Below are 20,413 nucleotides of genomic sequence, written 5' to 3'. Positions count from 1 at the left end.
TAAATGTTCTTCACTTATACATTGTAGCATCATATTTTTTCACGTAGAGAAGCTTCAATTCACAACCATAGTGGAGGGACCAAGTCCTCATTATTAAAGAAAGACTATAAAAATTTACAACAAAAATACTGATTTATTACTTGTAAAAGCACAGGGCACTCAAAAAAATGGTAGTTTTAACTAAACTTTGACGTCAAAGGTCTTGTGGTCAAGTGATCTCAAAGGGCCTCAGTCCCCAAGTTTCGCCGATGTGGTGGTCGAGTGGTCATAGTGGCGGACTGGCATCGCTAGGATCCGGGTTCGAACCCCACCGTCGCCGCAGTGGTGGTCGGCTGAAGTTGGTTTCCTGTGGTTCCCAACTTCGAGGTGCAAATGCGAGCCGATCTCTCCACTGCAACAGGCCTACAACGATACAATTATTCAATCATTACACTTCACTCATAGTTAGAAAAAACTGGTGGCAGATGGCAGCACGACACATAATAAGCATTATACCGAAATAAAGTCTCCAGATCAAAAAAACTTTAAGGCGTTGTTATTCATAATGAAGATAAATGGACTTGTGGTTTATTATGGTTGTGTGTGTGAACCACTCATATATGGCTGAGAGGGTGGGTCGTAATCAATTTCTTAAAACGAAAATTTGAGTTTTTAGCCTTCAAAAGAGCAATGAAATCCACAGAAATTGATTATAACAACATGATAAAAATATTTTTTCTTCCGGAATTTCAATTTTTACGAAAAATTATTTTTGGATCAAAAGAAATTTTCATCTTCCGGAAGGGGGCGGGGCATCGTGCCCGCCCCCGCGTACGTCTCTGATCACAATATGCGTTAGGAAGTAGAGGGAAGAGCTGACGAAATTTTGCTGACAAGGTGTGGGAGGTCCGTGGCTCCCACAAGGGGTGGGCTGACAAGGCTCCACCCCTGGGACCCGGGACGATTTTCACCATCTTTTGCTTTTTCACGCTATAAATTCATCATAAAGGGGCCAGTGAAAGTGTGGTCGGGGGGGGGGGCGCAAAAGATCCCAGCCTAGGGGCCCTGCTCTAGGATGCGAGGGCCATGGGGAGGTCAGTGTGGGGGGTTTCGGATTTGCTGACTTTTGATGACAGGGGGGTGGGGGGTTGGAGATTGCTTAAGTCATCAACCACCCCTTTATGAAGATATGAAATATTCTAAACTGCTGACGAAATTTTGCTGACAAGGGGGGGGGGGAGAGGGGGGTCAAAAATGGCTGAAAATCTGCTTATGTAATACTTGAATGGCCCCTTATTCCCGCAGCCTAGAGGTAAAAACAACCTAGAAATTTCACTTCTATCGCGCAGATTTTTCCACGAGACGGTAATTTTATTCTAGAATAAAATGGAGGCCTTCAATAGTTTGAGGGCAAGAGTGTGGGGAGGGGGGGAGGGGGCAGTTTGACCCTGAGCCCTCGCTCGCCATGACGACACACACACACTGATCGAAATCATTTTCTCTCCTCGTGGAAATCTTTCCTAAAGTGATAGGAAATAATGTATTTTTTTTTTGTATTTTCTAATCTCGATCCGCTCCCTTTTTCATTCTTGGCGAGTCAGATTCCAACGATATGAATGACGTTATAATAATGTAACGGATACACACACATACCGTAGAGTTTTCTTTTTCCGTGACGACAAGTGTTATTTTCGTTTGCGTGTAAATATCGGCCACCCTTGCAACGTTACTCGGCCCTCCTTATCACTCGTGACCGACAAGATAAGAAAATTCGCTCCTATTTTCTTATTATTCGTCGTCTTTCAACGTTCCCAGAGAAGAAGAAAAAGAAGTTCGAGGGCAAAATACATGCTTTAACATGCATCTGCTGGAGTAATAAACACCGTTGTTGTTGTCGTCGTTGTCTTTAGGGGGGAGCAAACACCATCTTGATGCGCCGTCGGATCGACGAGGAGGTAATTAGAATATTTTAATAATTTTAAATAACAATCGGGAGAAGCTTGTTATTGCTTCTCGGTTGTTACGTCATCCTCGGGTGAGGAGAGGAGGAGGAAAAGGAGAAAAATTACGGAAATCACAAGTGGCTTTTGGCTGTTGTCACCTTAGTGATCGTCTTGTGAGAATGTTCTCGAAGGAAGAAGAATGAATATTGGAAGATGCCGAATATCAGGAGAAGCCAACCAGGAGGTGAAGATAATTTTGCATAATTGTTTTATTTATTTTGTTGAAGAAATAACTTTTCTTTAGTTAATTAATGGATGGGAGTTAGAAGAACGCTAGAGATCGCCCCATCCTCCTAAATCCAGTGTTTTCCAAAGTGGGAAATATCGCCACCCTCCCGGTGGGCGAGAGAACGGTCCGAGGGGGCGATAGAAGCTACGAGTATAACAACATAGGTTCCTATGAGTTCACTTGAGTCTGGGGCGATGACGAAAAAAAAAATTCTGAAGGAGGTCACTAGCGATCTTTGGCACGAAAAATATCGGAGGTGGCGAGAGTAGCTGCTTGCAAAGGGACAGGGCCGTCTGAACAGTATCGTGGGTGCCCCCGAGCGAAGAGATTTTTCTGAGGGATCCCCCCCTCCCCCTCCCCTCAATCCCTGCCTGACTAGAAATGCTTCTGAAAACCAATTTACGTGCGAACTGTCGAAAGATTTGAATAGATCTAATTTTCACGAGGCCTGTCTGCAGCAGAGCCCATGGTTTAGAGTCTAAACCACTGTTTCTCAACCTTTTTCAACAAATGGCCCCTTTTTTGGGGGCCCAAAATTTCTCTCGTGCCTCCGCCATCCCCCATCCAAGAAAAATACCCTTTCCACTTATCGAATCAAGCTCTACTTGTTAATAAAAACTAAATTTGCATTGAAATAATAAAAAATTTCATAAATGAGATCGATCTCTGGAACCCTGGGCCAGGCATGGATCCAGATGGTGGGTGATCATCCCTCCCAAGAGCCTGCTTATATGGGAAAACTATGTCTGTTTAAAATAAGAGACTTTCCACCGCACCTACACATTCATTCATTCATTCAAACCGAGCACAACTCCGGTCTATCGCCACTGGCAATTTACTACTGATTGAGTTGCGCCGGAAGTGTGTGTTGGTTTCTAACAGAGTTTGAGTGTTTATCCTGCGTCGTATTTCGAAATTTTCAGTGCTTCTATCTATGAGTGAAGTGCAATGATTGAATATTTGGACCGTTTTTTGGGCCTGTTGCTCCCTGGCGAGACTTTTTTAACGGGACGAACCTAAATCAATCCTCCCGACATATCATTCTGGTTCTGCGCCTAACCTGGTTCAGTGAGCGTCCTCTCCTCGTGGGGAGGTTCTAGTTCTACGCATGGCCGTCTCAACATTATGGGTACATCATCATGCAAAGTAATGTTTTGGGGGGGGGGGGGCGTACTTTGCTGAACGTAACAGCTTATATATTTACGTACTTGCACTTGAAAATCACAGTACCAGATCTCATTGTGTCACCCCCCTCCATAGATATGAGGCCTCGGGTCATGCCCCCCTATGAGCCGTGGGTAAAGATGGCCCTGGCTCTGCTTTATTCTGAAAGTAGTCAATTTCCCCCCCCCCACCCCCATCACCATATTTCACTTGAATGCCTGAATGCCGCATTTCTTCAAAGCTCTTTGTGGCTCTCTTCGTGACTTTCCACTTTCATCTTATTTACACCTATGCCTCGCCGCCCCCCCCCCCATTAGAATATCTCAGGACCGCAAGGGAGCCATATGACCCCCAGAACCACTGTTAGACGGCACTGCCTGAGGACCAATTTCCGCATGGGCGAGTGATGCATTTGCCCCGGGCACCCCATGATAGTCTGAAAAATTTAGACATAACATGTTGTCTAAATTTTTCAGACGAAACATCTTTAACCTTAGTCGCGCCCCCCCCCCCCTCCACACAAGCTCGGATTTGTACAAGCCCCTCTTCCCATATCAAAGTCGGGCCCTGTGGTTACCCATCGATTATACGCATAAACAAGGGCACCAGCTATTCTCGTAACAAAAATATCTGATATGAAGAAGGTACTGGTTACCCCACCTATTATATATAGCCCAAGGGTTACCAGAGATCCTCGTTACTTCCAATGCACAGAAAAACGTAAAGTTATTGAAAATATTAGGAGGTAGGAGGCGGCTCTAGTCGCCTCCCCAGAATAGCCTTAAAAAACCATTTTAAAGCACTAAATAGGCAGTCAATGCAGGGCCGTCATTTCAACATTTTTCGGGGGGGGGGTGAAGAACATGTACTCAATGTATGTATGTATTTGTATATTATATATACCATTTTTAGTGTATTTTCAAAAGCTTTTGGGGGGATCCCCCAAATGACGGGCCTGAGTCAGCGGCAATCAAATGTCAACTTGGCAATCAATAGTCAAATAAGCAATCACAATCAATGTCAACAAGCTTATCGCGACGCCCTTGACAAAGGTTAGCGATGCCCCCCCCCCCTTGGAGCTGCGACGCACGCTTTGATAAACACTACCCTACAGGGATGAACAAGTAACACGATTATTTTAATCTAGCATAGTATTCGGTGAGACACTAATGAAAAATTGGACCCTGACTACTGACAGCCCACCCCCCCCCCTTCCCAATATTTCCGAGCCCTCCTAATATTTTCAATAACTTGACGCCTATGTATTTAGCGACTGCATATTCTACATATGTTTTTCGGGGATCATTAGTGACCCTTGGTTGGTATGTAGATGGATGGATCACTAGTGGCCCTTGCCAGTCAGTTCTCTTGTCTGTGGGGGCTGTTCCGTACAAAAATCTATCTGGAATTTCGGCCATGAAAGACTCATATCCTTTGTTCAAAAAAGGAAAGGAAGAAAAGAGTGGGGTAGCCGCCCCTAAAAGAGGAAAAGCTGATAACTGCTTTATTTACGGGGAACAGACTGTCCCAGAACTGTTTACTTTGTTTCTGTTTTTGTCTATTTTCCTTTTCTTTTGATAATCAGCTCTCAAGTGAAGGGCTGAATGGATGGGCTCAAGGATGTGGATGTTGCGAAGATATATTTTGGAAAGAGAGAAAATTCAACTGCCCCTGCGGGGAATCGAACCCACATCCTTTCACTTTCCGGATAGTGGAGAGTGACGTCACCCTTGTGTAAGTCGCCATCTGGTGGAAGCGTCAGTAGTTGTGAGCTTGGCCTGAGTCTGGCCCGGCCGTCCATGTACGGTCCCTTTCAGCTCCGGGGAAAAATTGAGAGATTCGGCGCCTCTGTAGTCTAGTGGTCTAGGGCGTTCACCCGGATGGGTTCACCCCGTGGGTTCGATTCCCCGCAGGGGCAGTTGAATTTTCTCTCTTTCCAAAATATATCTTCGCAACATCCAGTTGTTAAAACCTTCGGCTGAATAGAACTGTATGGGTTTGCGATCTTTCCCTTGATGTTTGGGATCTTGATTGGTAATGCCGTGTTTTATTTTTTGGCTAAGCAGCCTTGTATAGGTTATCTTGGTTGATGGGAGCAGATAGTTCCCTCGAGTAATTTAATTTTTTTTCTTATGTTGGCTGGTTATTTAAGTTGGCTTATCCTTGCGTGTATATGAATATTTATGGGAGAAGCGTAATGACGACAGCACAGATAGTAGCATAATAATTGTAACAGTATAATTTGAACGGACGGTTTTGACCGAATGAAAGAAACGTGCTGAGTAAAAGACTCCTAGTTCGAACTTTGACCATCAGACCAAGCGCATGGCTCTAGGGCCGGGTCGCAATCAGTTATGGCATACGTTAGAGGTTCCATAGGAATAGTAACGTGGGAGTGTGTCTGGTTTTTCAGGTTTCAGCCCCTTGTCGGAGGACACCCTCAGTTGGACACCCTCGATGGATCACTAGTGGCCCTTGTCAATTGAGCAACCTCGATGAATCACTAGTGGCCCTTGTCAGTTGGGGACTCTCTGGAGAGTCGTTAGTGATCCATCCATCAATATCACCAGCTTATCGCGACGCCTTTGACAAAAGTCGGCGACGGTCCTTTGGAGCCACTGGACTCTGAAAAAGGGTCATTAGCGATCCTTGAAATAAATATTGCCGGAAGACACGCGATTCCTTACGATTTTTCTCGTATTGCAGATTTGACGTAATCAATCTCGTTTATTCAAGTCAGAAATTTCGATCCCGTTACGTCATGGTCAACCGTAGATAGAGCTCCTGGAAACCTTAGGCCGTCTCATCAGGCCACATTTGGGTGAAGTTTTGACGTCAATATTGTAGCTAACAGCCAACAGCTGTTACCCATGCACGTTCTTTTTTAAGGATTAGACGTCACTTTCAACAGAAAACTGGTCTCCCCCACACGGAGAACGATGAGTCCGATTTCCAGTCACCTTAATCACAGACGCTGTGATCACATGTGTGATCTTCGAATGGTACGATTTAAGGTTGCTTCGAGACTGTGTCTTTGGCTTTGCGTGACACGTATAAAGTGTGTCACAAAATGATAAAGCCACTCGAAAAAATCCCACGTTCAATTATATTTCATTAATAATAAATATATAAATTAAATATCATCATAATAAATTTTCCATTGTTCTTTATAATGGCAAACACACGTCTACGTCATCGATTCAACAAGTTTATGGCAATAACTGCAGAGGGATATCTCGCCACACTTGTGCAGATCGCCCGTTCAAGTTCTGAAACACTGTTGCGTTGCTTGCCATGCAACAACACACTTTACGCGTGCCATTGCAGCTCTCACATGCTTTGCATCGGGTTGAGGTCCGGAGAACATGTGGGCCAGTCCATTGCTAGAATCCCATTCGCAAGGTACCATTCCCAGGTCGAGTTTGCATGACGAGGGGGGCGGGGGTGCATTTTCCTGTTGAAATTGAGCAATTTCAAAAATCGAGTATTTAATACAGTTTTTAAAATTATTGATGTGGCAGGAAATCCCCCCCCCACTAAATTTCTGCATTTATACAGTAAAATCGGCAATTTTAACACTGATTTCTATGGGGATCATCCTATGCCTGACCCTCAAAGTGATTCTGATGATGATTCTGACATCTATTCAAAAAACCCCATTACTGGAGAAGTGGCAAACCATTATAAAGGCGTAAACCATTGTAAATATACTGGCGGCGTTAAAGAAGAGACAAAATATTGTAAAGGCATAAAACACGTCTGAAACGCATTGCTAGGGAACCACGGTAAGCAAACGTTCCGAAAGTGATTGTTGAGGCCCAAAAACCATTGTTGCCCTACAGTTTTTCGCCCATTTCAGGCACTTGCCTAGGTCTGCCAAACTTTTAACGTAGCCTATCGTTCAAGTCGGGTCCCATTTAGTATATATGCAAAATTTTGCGACGATCGATCTAAAATTGTAAAGTATAAAGAACATAGACACACAAAATCAATTTTGCATATATAGATTATTATTATATTTATATTTTCTTTTCAAACCGAACACAACTGAGGTCTATCGCCAATTTACCACCTAGTGAGTTGTGCCGGAATTGTAAGTGTGCGTACCTAACAGTATCCAGTGTTGTGCATGATTTTTCAGTGCTGCCATCTATATCTCAGAAGTGAAGTGAGTGATGTATAGTGACTGAATATTTGTACTGTTTGTAGGCCTGTTGTGCTCTCTGTGGCGAGACTTTTAACGGTGAGATCGGCTCGCATTTGCTCCTCGAAGTTGGGAATCACAGAAAACCAACTTCAGCCGACCACCCACTGTGGGGCTCGAACCCGGATCCCCGTGATGCGAATCCGTCACTATGACCACTCGACCACTACAGCGGCTGTATTTATATTATATACTGATCCATCATATTAATGATCGATGCAGTTAGTTAAACAATGTTTACAAAGCTTTTTGCGTTAAAGGGTGAAATGGCACTCGTGCTTTTGTACTTGACTCTCCTGGTGGTGGCCTTGGCACCACGGCATGAATTTCATTGCAGTTTGGCCAAACTTACGCGATTTCTTATATTTTTCCTATATTGCAGATTAAATTAAATTTTATTTTCTCATGAGTCAAAAATGTCATACCTTTTGTATAGTTTGAATTGCAACTTGCCTATGCAGCACTAAGATGGCTTCATTCCAATTATACTGACCACATCACTCTTAATCACTACTGATAAATATAATTATTCACACCCGCTAACCATGGCCCCCCACAAGGGGTAGACTGACAAGGTTCCAGCCCTGGGACCCGAGATGATCTTCATCATTTTTTTTGTTTTTTCACGCTATAAATTCATCATAAAGGAGCCCGTGACTAGGGGTCCTGTTTCAGAATGTGCAGGCCATGCCGCTAACACAGAAGCGTTCTAGAATTCTGCGTTTTAAACTGCGTCTAAGCGTTCGAGATTTGCAGCTTCAACTGTATATAAAGTGATTTTTCCCCCCACATTTGTACATCCAACACCACCTATAACACAAAGGCCTCCGCACGAAGCTTGTGACGTCAATGAAGAAGGACATTTCTCCCATTGCCATTGGATATACTGCGAAAAAAGGTAAAGGTATCGCATGCGTCAGCCTGCTATATCCAATGGCAATAGGTGAAATGGCCTTCTTCATTGACGTCACGAGCTTCGCGCGGAGGCCTTGTTCTATAGATGGTGTTGGTACATCACGATCTTTTTTTTTTGGCATTTAAAGCCATTCAGATTGAAATGCGATCGTAGTCAGTGGTCATCACACTTGCAAGTTAAAAAGAAAACATTGCTTATAAAAACAGGGGATCAGTTGTGAACGACAAATTTTCCCGGGGAAGGGATTCAAGTGATATTGGCAGCGTAAAGCCATAAAACTTCCTCTCTCGCGGCCGTATTCACCAGGGCCGCAACTAGATGCTTGGTCACCCGGGGCAAGCGTGCATTTTAACGCCCCCTTGTAATGTTAAAGGAGAGGTTTCAGAATGAAATTTGCACCCCCTCGGGTCCAGCGCCGGGGCACGTGACCCGTCTGCTCTCCCCCCCCCCCCTAGTCGCGGCCCTGGTATAGACTGCCACAGTTTAAACTACAATCGCAGGTTAAAGGATTGGCGATTGACAATAATTGGTTAAAATCCCCAATTTAACCAATCCGTTTAGATCTTCAATCCCCTCACCAGCAATTTAAACTGTGTTAGTGGATACGGCCGATCACTTGCAGGTGGTTATACGAAAAGGACAAAAGAATAAGTTTCTAAGTATTGGGTAAAGGTTGCTGAGAGAGGGAAAGAGGCAAGAAAGTATTAGAGGGTATTGCGCAATTATTCTCCATGGAAAAAGGGGCCCCTTAATAAGTAAAACCACAAAGTGAGGTGCGCTTATGAGTGAAAAAAATATATTACTTATTAGGCATCTTTGACTTTGAATAGCAGAATACAGAATGAACCGAGCACGTCCAGTGCAATTTAAGCACAGCCGCGGACGTGCCGAGAAAAAACCTTCCGGTGTACCAGCAAAGCTTTGCCACCCCATGGCGCCCCTCACCAACTCTCTCGCCACCATGCCATTCTCGACCCAACAATAGCCCAGCACCACCAGGACGTTCGCGCCTCCCAAACTCCAACTAAACATCCTCAGCCAAGTCCCACAACAGCCGTCACCCGACCACCGAAAACTCCCCCATGCCACGCCCCGCGACCGAACTCCCCTCGCCACCAGAACCACCCCCCTCCCTTCCGGAGCTTCATTATAAATCAAAACAATAAATAGTAACATTGAAAGAAAATAGAAAGCTTCCGTCTTTTTCAGAAATAGAGGAGACCCCACTCATAGAATAATACGGATAGCTTTTGACGCGCTATAACACAATCGACTCAGAATCGTTAACACACCCCCACACCCACCATGCCCTTTTTTCAGATTCTATCTCCTTCGTTCATCTCACGTGTATTCCCACTTCACGAAAACAGTATCGGTATTTTGTAGTAGGCAGGGTTGCTAGAGTGCAGTTTACTCGAACTTATATACCTCACCAACTACGGTCATATATCGCCGTACGGGAATTCCCAACCAGTGGAGTTAGGTGAAGGCTCCATCCATCATTGGTCGCCCCGGGTTCGGTAGGTAAAGAACTTGCTTCTGACGTTCTATTGCTCGGATTCGAACCCATAGACCTCGGTGGTAACCTTATTAGCTTGAAGACGAGCATTTTACCACTGCGCCACTCAGGCGCAGTTTACCCGAGCTGGAAGCCCCACTCCCCAATCTATATTGTCCCTCTATATCCCCACCTATATCTTTTTCCATGCAATGCTATGTTATAGCTATAGAAGATTAAGTAAATTTTTAACAACTATTCCTTTTTTTTTAATATATTTTATATTTCATTCCCATTATTAATGTGTAACAACAGTACTTCCCCGGGAATTTTTCTCGGGATTTCGAAAACGGGAAATTGCAAAAAATTCCCGAGAACCGTCGGGCGGGAATTCTCGCCCGAAAACCCTAACGGCAACCAAAGTAAACATTTCGAAAGTGATTTCGAAGTGTTTTCGAAAGTATTGAGGGCTAAGAAACCATTGTTGTCCGACGGTTTATCGCCCATTCCGGCCATTTCCCTTGCTCTGAGAAACTTTTAAAGTAGCCTGTCGTTCAATCCGTGTCCTGTTTCGTATGTAAATTACATGCAAAATTTGGCGATGATCGGTCTAAAATTGTAGATTCGTACAGATGACATACAACACAGAAAGAAAATCAGTTTTTACGTATGTAGATTGGGTGATGTCAGGAGAAAATATCCCATATTTTCAAGGCTCTAGATACAAGAGAGGATATGGATTTTGTTTTGGTCAAATTTAAAAGGTCATTTTGCCATTGAAGAGAATATCTCATCTCCTCCAATCGGGACTCATCTACAGCCAAAACAAGTCTAACGAGGATAAACTTTGATCTCATTTTGTTGAACGATTTTTGCCAACAAACCAAAGGACGTCCCCCGACTATAAAAATGCTTGATAACCTAATGAAGGGGGGGTTGCAAAGTGTCTCCGACTTCATGAAACTATGCAAATGATTTGTTTCATTTGGACGAGAAAGCTTAGAATAATATTTATTTAACCACTTTGCGATCAAGGACGTAATATTGCGTCCGAACGTCTTTGGAATAAAAAGTCAAAAAAAACAAGTCCCATCTGATTTCTTTCCTCTCTTATCACCGTCAGACTTTGTTGTAAACCTACGAAGTTGCTCGTTTTACCCGTTTTTTTACCATGGGGGCCGTTCAAGTATTCCGTCATCATCGATGGTGGGGGGGAAGGGGTTTCCGATCTGCTGACTTTTGATGACAAGGGGGTGGGGGGGGAGTTTGGATAATGCTTACGTCATCAGCCACCCTTTATGAAAATATGAAATATTTTTAATGGCATATTACTCGCGGTGCGCCAAAAACGAGAAAAACTTTTCGATAGTTTGTGGGCAATTGAAGTAACATCCCTCCTATTCATAAGTTCCCTACAGAACGTCTTCAGTGATCTCTGAATGTTTCGTGGATCCAAGTGATCTGGAAATGTGTTCGGGCCGCTAAAGTGCTCTGGAACTGTGCCACGCATCACTTAAATAACCTGAGAATGTGCCGCGGGTAATTTTAGTGATGTAGAACCACACTGGAGGCCACTTAAGTGCTCTAAAACTACGTCAAATGTCAATCAAAGGATCTCTAAAAGACTCACGGACAGGGCCGTCTTAAGAGTACCATGGGCCCCCGGGCCGTGCCCGGGTGGGCCCATGCCTTAAGACGGCACTGCTTACGGATCGCTTAAGTGTTCCGGAACTGTGTCTCGGATCATTTAAGTGATCTGAAAATATGCCACGGGCCGCTTAAATGTTCTGGAATTGTACCACGGGACACTTAAGCGGATCTGTAAATGTGCCGTTTAGTTCATTTTTACAAAATTAGGTTTGAGGAGGGCAGGACGCATTAGATAACCCCCGGAGCCATATTTTGTTCCGCGGGACAATGGCCTTTATGCGATTTATCATTGTATGGCTTAGAGGGTGGGTCGCGATGAATTTATTAAAGATAAATTTTGAGCTCATGGTCTTCAAATAACATTGAAATTCACAGAAATTGATTAATTAATTTAAAAAAATTTTGGCATTAAAAAAATTAATTTTTGATTGTGGAAAGGGGCACGAGAGAAACCCCCCCCCCTATGCCCCCCCCCCCCGTGTAGGTCTCTGATCCCACCGATATGCGTTAGGTTTCAGAGGGGCAGAGCGAAATTCTGCTGACAAGGGGAGGGGGGGTCAGCGTTTTGCTTACTTTTGCTGACAAGGGGGGGGGGGGCTCAAAAATGGCAAAAAATTTGCTTACGTAATACTTGAACGGCCCCCTTCCTTTTATTTCTATATAACAATTGGTGACGTCGTAAACTGCACAAAATTGCCACAAAATGCAGGAGATGCCACTTCGGGCATTAATTAACGACGAGAGTGAAATCAATTTAAGGGGCAACAAAGCATAAAAGTTTTTCATTATTCTGACTTATAGAGCTTATATTACTGGAGGGAGCATGTGACGGTCTCCGCCTTGGCAGTGCTGGGAACAGTGTCGCCAACATCATTCGTCGGAAGATCACGTGACTCGTGGAATATCTCGGTGCAATCTCCGTTATTCCCTAATAGCATTTAATTAGGAGTTTAAAACAATAAACAAAAGAAATAATTTCAGCATCGATGAGATAATTCCAAAATCAATGAAAGGTAACTCCAGAACTAATGAAAAAAACGATAATTCCAGAATTAAGGAAAAGATAATTCCAGAATTAAGAAAAAGATAATTCCAGAATTAAGAAAAAGATAAATCCAGAATTAAGAAAAAGATAATTCCAGAATTAAGAAAAAGATAATTCCAGAATTAAGAAAAAGATAATTCCAAAATTAATGAAACGTAATTTCAGCGTTAATGAAAGATAATTCCAAAATTAATGAAACGTTATTTCAGAAAGATAATTTCAGAATTGAAGAAAGATGACTCCAGAATTAAGGAAAGAGATAATTACAAAAGATAACTGAAAAAGGTTGTGGATCAGTACATTAATTAACTGTATAATCGATTGATTGATGAACGTCTAAAGTATATATGCTAAACCAATGGCCCGTGGGCCAAATGTAGCCCTCGGAGTCATTTGATAGGGCCCGTGACCTCAAACCGACCGAACTTTGTGAAAAAGAACTAAGTGACACATTTCCAGATCATTTATGTAGACCATGGGTGGAGATACGGGGGGGGGGGGTCCCCCCCAGCGTCAAAGGTAAAGTCGACAGATCTAACATATATGCGTATATACGAATTCACATTATTATCATCGTGCCCCCCAGTAATAATGACCGCGTCCCCCAGACTTCCAAGTTTATCTCCGTCTATGTTGTAGGCATCACAATTTCAGATCATTTAAGTAACCTGTAGCGTTGTTCCAGATCATTTAATTGAGTGGCGCGTGGCACTTTTTCAACTCATTGAAGTGGCCCGCACTCTCGGGCATAGTTCCCAAACATTTTTGCTCCGTCGCCCCCTTCTTTAGATGTTGTTTTTTTTCTCTCATCGTCCCCGACTCAAGCAAACCCATGGGATCCTATGTTATACCCGTGGCTTCTATCGCTCCCCTGCCCTGAACCTTTCCATCGCCCCCAGGGGGGCGATATTGCCCTCTTTAGGAAAAACAGGTTTAAAGCATTTTTCCACCTGAACAAGTTCTATGGAATTCATGCATGTTGTTCATCCATGCCTCTTATAATAATCACCCATAATTCTCTTTCTCTCGATTACGATTTCAGCAATGGCCAAGAAGATCACGACGTGGCTGTTCGTCCCGCTCGTGTTCGTGGTGTCCGTGATCGGACTGTTCTTCGCCAGCACCGACCCGTCGACGTGGCCTCAGAAGACGACCCACCTCGGCGTGTCGGACACGAAGCTGATGCCGGCCGCCTCGACCGTCTGGTGCGAGTCCGTCGTCCTGACGTCGTCCGAACACGACTTCGTGGCCCACAAGCTGTCCGAGACCCCGGCCGTGGACAGGCTCTCCCTCCGCCGGCAGGTCCTGGAACTGAGAACTCGGCTGGACCGGAGGAGGCTCAATAAATTCGAGAGGACCTTCTACCTGCTGCCGGGCTCGGTCATAAGGATCATAGTGTGCGCGACCGACAGGCAGGCCCACCTACACGTGTACAGGGGCGCAGTGACGAGGGAGTGCCTGGACTTCGCCAAGCAGAGCTCCGAATCCGACGAGGAGTCCGAGGAATACCAGGAGTCCTGGACGCTGGGATACGGTGGCGACTTCGCTGCTGCTCTTCACCCGAAATGTCCGCCGACGCTCAAGTTCGTATTACACAGTATATTCCTATCTTTTTTTGTTAAACTTAAGACTGGTCGTTCACTGAAAGCTACCACGAGCGGAAACAAGTCGCGTAAGACCACTATAGTGATATTGCGCATTCGCCTGCTTGCGCACGCTCTAGGTCCGTCGTTCTCAAGCTTTGGAAGCCCGCGGCTCGGTTGAGTTTTTTTCGAGTGCAAAGCCCGGTCATAAACACTACTAATGGGGAAGAATTAAAAGATGAATCACTCACGGGGCCCGGTTTGACTGAATGCAGGGCCCGGCACTGCTCTAGGTCACTCACTAAACTAGTGCTCACCGAACAGCGAGCTCTAGATCCGCCCCTGTACTGGAACAACCTATGCCAGGGTGGTTCTTAACCTACGGATTGCATTGGCTTCCGAGATGGGTCGTTCGTATCCACTAACAGTGATGGATTTTTGAGCCGACCCCAACTTGATTCGCAGGGGGGGGGGGGGCCTTACGAGACGGGTCGTACAAATCTACTTACAGTCCTGTTATAAAATTCACTTATTGCGTCACTGGATTCACTGATCTTGAAAAGTCCCATGCATAGGTCGCAAAGCTGATCTTTTCGTTGATTTTGGGTCGCGGCCGAAAAAGTTTAAGAACCCCTGACCTATGACCTCTTCGCGGATCATAGGTTGAGAAACGCTGCCTTAAATATTATTGAGGGTTGTACAAAGTTTGTTGCCCTACTCCCATTCTACTATTTTTTGGCCAATCATTCCTCAAATCTGTGCCACCCCTCTGAACTCGTCACCTTGAGCTAGGAGCCCACCAAGGCTCCCCCCCTTCCGCTGTGAATACGCCACTGACCTTATGAGATCTATTGAGAAATATAAACAATGCGTTTACCAGGTGTTGTGTGGTTACATGCGATACATCCTAGGCATTCATTTATTTCTTCAATTGCAGGTCCGAGGATGTCCCAGTCAGTGAAAAGGACTTCAACTCGATGGACTGCATCGATTCGAGCACGAGAGCGGTCAACATCAACGTGACGTCACCGGGAAACTACGCCATAGTCCTGACGAACGACGGGTTCGGATCCAACGACGTCCGCCTCAGGTTGATACTCGATCGCGCCGTGTACCGGACGCGGGACGTGACCTCCGACACGCACGCGTGCACGACGCTGTCGCCGTGCGCCGTGCCGCTGTCGTTCGCGTCCAGGGAGAGGATCCTGGTCACGATCCCTTCCGATCCGGAATCCGGAAAGACCGCCTACGCCATCAGGTCGCAGTGCAGGCCGAGGATAGCCGTGTTCGCGTTCCTCATAGTCCTGATGCCCGTGGTCCTGTTCGTCATCGTGGCCTTCGTCGTCAGGGGCGGCAGGAGGGGATCGCCCAGCAGGTACCAGGCGGCGCGCCAGCTGGTGAACAGGGCGTCGTCGTCGTCGTCCTCCAACGCGGGCGACACGCAGTGGAGGAACTTCGTGTCGCCACTGATACCACCCGATGACCGTCCGGAAAGAGTCGTCGGCGGCTTGCCCGGAGACGTCAGCGGCTACGTCGTTTGCCACGACTCACGCGTCGGTGGTGGCGGCGCTACGAACTCGCAATGCTTTGATGGTGAGCCCCCGCCGTACGAGTGCGTTTTCGACAGCCCTCCGCCGTCGTACAGCTCTCTGTGTCCTCTCGCCAAGGAAGCCACGCCACAGAATCGGTTGGCGTAGAAAAAGAAAAAGAACAATGACTCTCTCTTGACTTCCACGGATGCGGAGACCCTTCAGCTTGGCAACATTCATGTCCAGCCTAGCCCAAAGTCGCAAGCAACTCTTTGTTTCCAATGTTTGCTTTTCCCTTGCTGCATTGAAGCACCAGCGGCGTAGGCTGGAAATATACTGGCCCAGATTGGCCCAATGTTCCTTGGCGAATATTTGCTTCCAGACTACTATATTGTGACTGTTGGTGTTCTTCCAACAATGTGGGACCAGACGGATTGGAAGATCGGGATGGCTGAAGAAAACTAGGCTGGAATGCCCTTGTCGTTTTCTTCGGCTAGGGCCACACTTGGTCCAATACGTTCCAAGGTTAGTCATGGCTTAGTTGTGTGGTCGCTCCACCACTGGCAATGTTGGAGGCTAGAAGATATTGGAAGCCTGGTCGAACAGAACGACCAGGACTTTTCAGCCACCCCCCCCCCCGCCCCAACTCGAAGGAACCACCTTCTTTCCCGACCTTCCAATCACTATGGCCACACATTGGTCGAAGAACGCCAACAGTCACTACGTAGAGATTGATCTGGAAGCAAATATTCGCCAAGGAATATTCGGCCCAGCTGGGCCAGTGTATAGTTAGCCTGTACCGGGGACGGCAAACATCGGAAGCGAATACTTGCATATAACTATTGAGCCCAGGCTGGACACGAGTGTGGTCCCAGCTTTCTAACAGCCTTCCAATACCTTCCAGCCTCCACCATTTGACGATCATTGCCAATGGTGGAACGGCCACACTACTCGGACATGACCAACTTCGGAACGTATTGTGCCAGTCTGGACATGAGTGTGGTCCTAGCTTTACTGAGATCTTACGCCATTGCCACATCCATTTACGCTCGTCAACGGCCCTTAAAATAGACATTCGTTGACAATGTAAACGAAGTAAAATGTATACGAGCCCGTGGTCGTCCATTTTGAACGCCTATGGATCTATTGTGACGATATTTAGGCCGCTGTGGCCTAACCTGCTGACATGTGTACTCGAACTAATAAATATTGTGATCATCCATTGGTTTTGGCTGTCTTGTCATTCATTTTCTCTCCGTCTAGAAATACCAACTGAACAGAGTTCGAAAAATGCAGTACTCTGTTGTTGTTGGCGGTATTTACGATATTGGCGTAACAATTAAGTGTCCCACGGCACATTTACATATTATCACGCGGCATACTGACAGGTCACGGCGGCTCAGTTTCTGAGCACTTAAGTGACTCGCGACACAGTTTCAGATCACTCAGTGGCCCGCGGCACATTTACAGAGGTGCCACAGTCTTCAGATCACTGAAGTGTCCCACGGGATATTCCCAGAGCATGACTCACGGCATATTTACCAACCACCGCGGCACAGTTCCAGAGCATTCAAGTGACTCACGGAATATTTAAACATCACTTAAGAGACTCGCGGTGCCGTTTCACGTCACTTGAGTGGCTTACGGCACGATTCCAGATCCTGGCCCTGGATTTTATTCGTTGTTAAAATGAATACAAGTGAAAAATTTTCGTGGTCCCACAGTGCTCCAGTCTGATGACCACAATGGAGAAGTTTTCTGGGGGTACTTGATGAATCAGACATTTTTCCCTTTATTATTATAAAATTCGTGAGTAAGAGCTGGTGTTTTCACGTGTCACACTTTTCATAGCACTCTGATGAAGTGGGACGAAATAAATAAGATACGTGGTGAAGAGGAAAGGGCGATGTTGGAAACCCGTATTATAGCTAGTGTGTGTGTGTATATATATATATATATATATATAATGGTTTACCACTTTTTCAATCCCCCCAGTAATGAGAGCTTTTTGAATAGTCGTCAGAATCATCATCAGCATCACTTTGAGGGACAGGCAAAGGATGATCCCCATAGAAATCAGTGTTAAAATTGTCGATTCTACTGTAGAAATGCGAAAATTTAGTGGGGTTTTCCGCCACATCAACAATTTTAAAAATTTTATTGAATTCTCAATTTTTGAAATATTGAGTTCGCTTAGAGATATACGAAGCCCAGGAGATTAAAAATGAAGTAATTATCCCCGGACCTATACTTTCGAGTTGGATGTTCATGCAATAACATTGATTTCAACTTTTTATTTATATCTTCTCAAACATGAAAATTAATGTCTCCGTATTGCCTTTTGATATTCAACTGCATAAATCCATGTAGGTTAGGATATTTTAAAATTAATTATGGGTCCATATAAATTACACTGAAGAATTTCCGCAGCTTTAGTCAAGCATTTTTAATTAATTAATAATTCCAGAATTAATGAAAGAGATACTTTCAGCCTTGACGAAATTGATAATTTCAAAATTAATGGAAGTGATAATTAATGAAATAAAAATTCTAGTTTTAATGAAACAGATAATTTCAGTTCGAAAATAAATGAAAGCGATAATTCCAGCATTAATGAAAAACAATTCCGGAATTATAATTATAATTATAATTTCAGCATTGATGAAAGTGATAATTCTAAAATTAATGAAAGAAATAATTCCAGCATTAATAAAAGAAATGATTTCAGCATCAATGAAAGAAATAATTTCGGCATTAATGAAAGAAATAATTTCAGCATTATAATGAAAAAGAAACAAATCCAAAATTGATGAAAGCAATTATTCCAGAAGTAATGGAAGAAATAATAAAGGAAATAATTCCAGAATTAATGAAAGAAATGATTCCAGAATTAATGAAAGAAATGATTCCAGCATTAATGAAATAATAATTTCATCATTTTTCATCTTTAGATGCGTTCTCTACCCTTTTATTTAATCTTTAAAACGCAATATTTAGAGACCGAACGGTACATTTCTATCAGCAAACGAACTTTGTTTTCACCGAGTCACGTGATTTCCTTGCATTTGATGTAGCTGCCGTCTCGGATGCTGGATGCTCCCTCCAGTAATATAAGCTCGATGGTCTCTCTCCTATGTTCTCATTAAGATATCCTAAAAATTTGGCTGTATTCGGACAAGCAGTGGAACTACTCAGAGTACGGGAACTTCAATTATAATCACCCTGTATATGAAATCGGAAGCTGAGGAGCCCCGAAATTATTTTCGCACCGGGCCCCGCGTCTGATAAGGGCGGCCCCTGATTGCATGTATTGGTGATGGATGAGGGGGTATTGAACCACTTCACGCGTGTCAATATTGGAATATGTTTGATGTCGGTTCTATCACCAACATACAAGGTGATAAGAGAAGGATCGTCGTTGTTCCGAGGTGAAAGAACTACGTGCACATACAAAGCACGGTAGCGCGAATGAATCCACGTCTTCGAATTTGCGCCAAGAACTTTGTCCTCTCATTGAAGAAACAGAGATAAGGGGGATTATCTTTGGAGAAGACGTCCTCGTTCTTATCGATGCCAAGATGTCTTCTTTCCACCTTTCATTATAAAGAAATGTTCTCGTATAATCGAATTTAATCGAAAAAAAAAGGGAACGCGACACGACACGCACCTAATCGACACAGTGCAGCTGGAAAACCCGGCCGATGCTGCTGAAACGTACGGCCGTGTGCGCCTTGGTGATCTCGGCGGCTGTGACGCTGTTCTCGGTGCCGCTGGTGATGAAGTACCACGTCTACAAGCCCAAGGACATCCGGGCCGCCAGCGGGGACACGGTCCTCGTCAGCGACAAGGTCTCGGCGGTGTGGTGCGAGGCGGCCGAGGTCTACCACGACGACGAGCAGTTCGAGGCCTACACGTACGGGTCCCAACCCCACGTGAACCTGTCGCACGTCGACACGAGCTTCATGGCCAGGAGAGTCATCCTGCCCAACAGAGCCTACGAGTACTGGGGCTTCCACCTGCTGAAGGGGTCGACCGTCAACCTGCACGGTTGCGCCGTGCTGGCGGGCGCGGCCGTCACTCTGGTCAAGGGGCACGGTTCCCTGCTGAGGTGCATGGCCGAGGCGACGGACAGCATCGTGCCGATGGAGGACAGTTCCGAGGAGGAGTCGTCCGAGTCCGAGTCTGACGCCCTGACGTCCTCGATATCGAGCAGCCAGGGGGTCTTTTCAAACGAGACGTACCAGTTGCACGCGTGCAACGGGGCCCTGGAATACGCCAAGTTCAGCATGAACTTCTCGTGCGCGAAGAACCCCGGTTCGCTGGCCGAGTTCCTGTTCTCGCACCAAGTCGCCAAGACGGACGTATACTACGTGCTTTTCGCCAGCAACCCTTACCTCGAGACCGTCAACACGGACATCTCGGTCAGAGTGGAGCTGGAGCGGACGCGACACGAACACGGCCTCGCGTCGTACTCGTGCTCCAACGACACGTGTTGCTCAATGCCATTGGCTTTCGCGTCCTCGCAGAGGGTGTACGCGGAACTCCCGACCCGGAACGGGTCTTGGTCTGAAGCCGTCGTCCGAGTGTCGTGTTCGCCAAGGAAAGCCTTATTC

At 45.4% G+C, this 20,413-nt stretch overlaps 1 protein-coding gene across 2 annotated transcripts; it reads left to right on the top strand.

Moving 5' to 3' along the window:
• Positions 1–1,766: 1,766 nt before the first annotated feature.
• LOC149067717 (uncharacterized) lies at positions 1,767–17,022 on the top strand. Of its 2 annotated transcripts, none has more exons than XM_089252257.1 (3): positions 1,767–1,934; positions 13,731–14,271; positions 15,209–17,022. In XM_089252257.1, exons 2-3 carry the CDS (start codon positions 13,733–13,735, stop codon positions 15,966–15,968), a joined length of 1,299 nt encoding a protein of 432 aa, XP_089108383.1. In that variant the 5' UTR covers positions 1,767–1,934; positions 13,731–13,732; the 3' UTR covers positions 15,969–17,022. The 2 variants fall into 2 exon arrangements, with proteins under 2 accessions (XP_089108383.1, XP_089108382.1); XM_089252256.1 differs by having other exon boundaries at positions 1,768–2,166.
• Positions 17,023–20,413: the final 3,391 nt, after the last annotated feature.

Source organism: Pholcus phalangioides, unplaced genomic scaffold (genome assembly GCF_987345545.1).
Source record: "Pholcus phalangioides strain wild (caught in Gottingen) unplaced genomic scaffold, Ppha-v1.0 ptg000028l_1, whole genome shotgun sequence".
NCBI classification, from domain to species: Eukaryota; Metazoa; Arthropoda; class Arachnida; order Araneae; family Pholcidae; genus Pholcus; species Pholcus phalangioides.
This window is presented reverse-complemented; position numbering and strand designations above follow the sequence as displayed.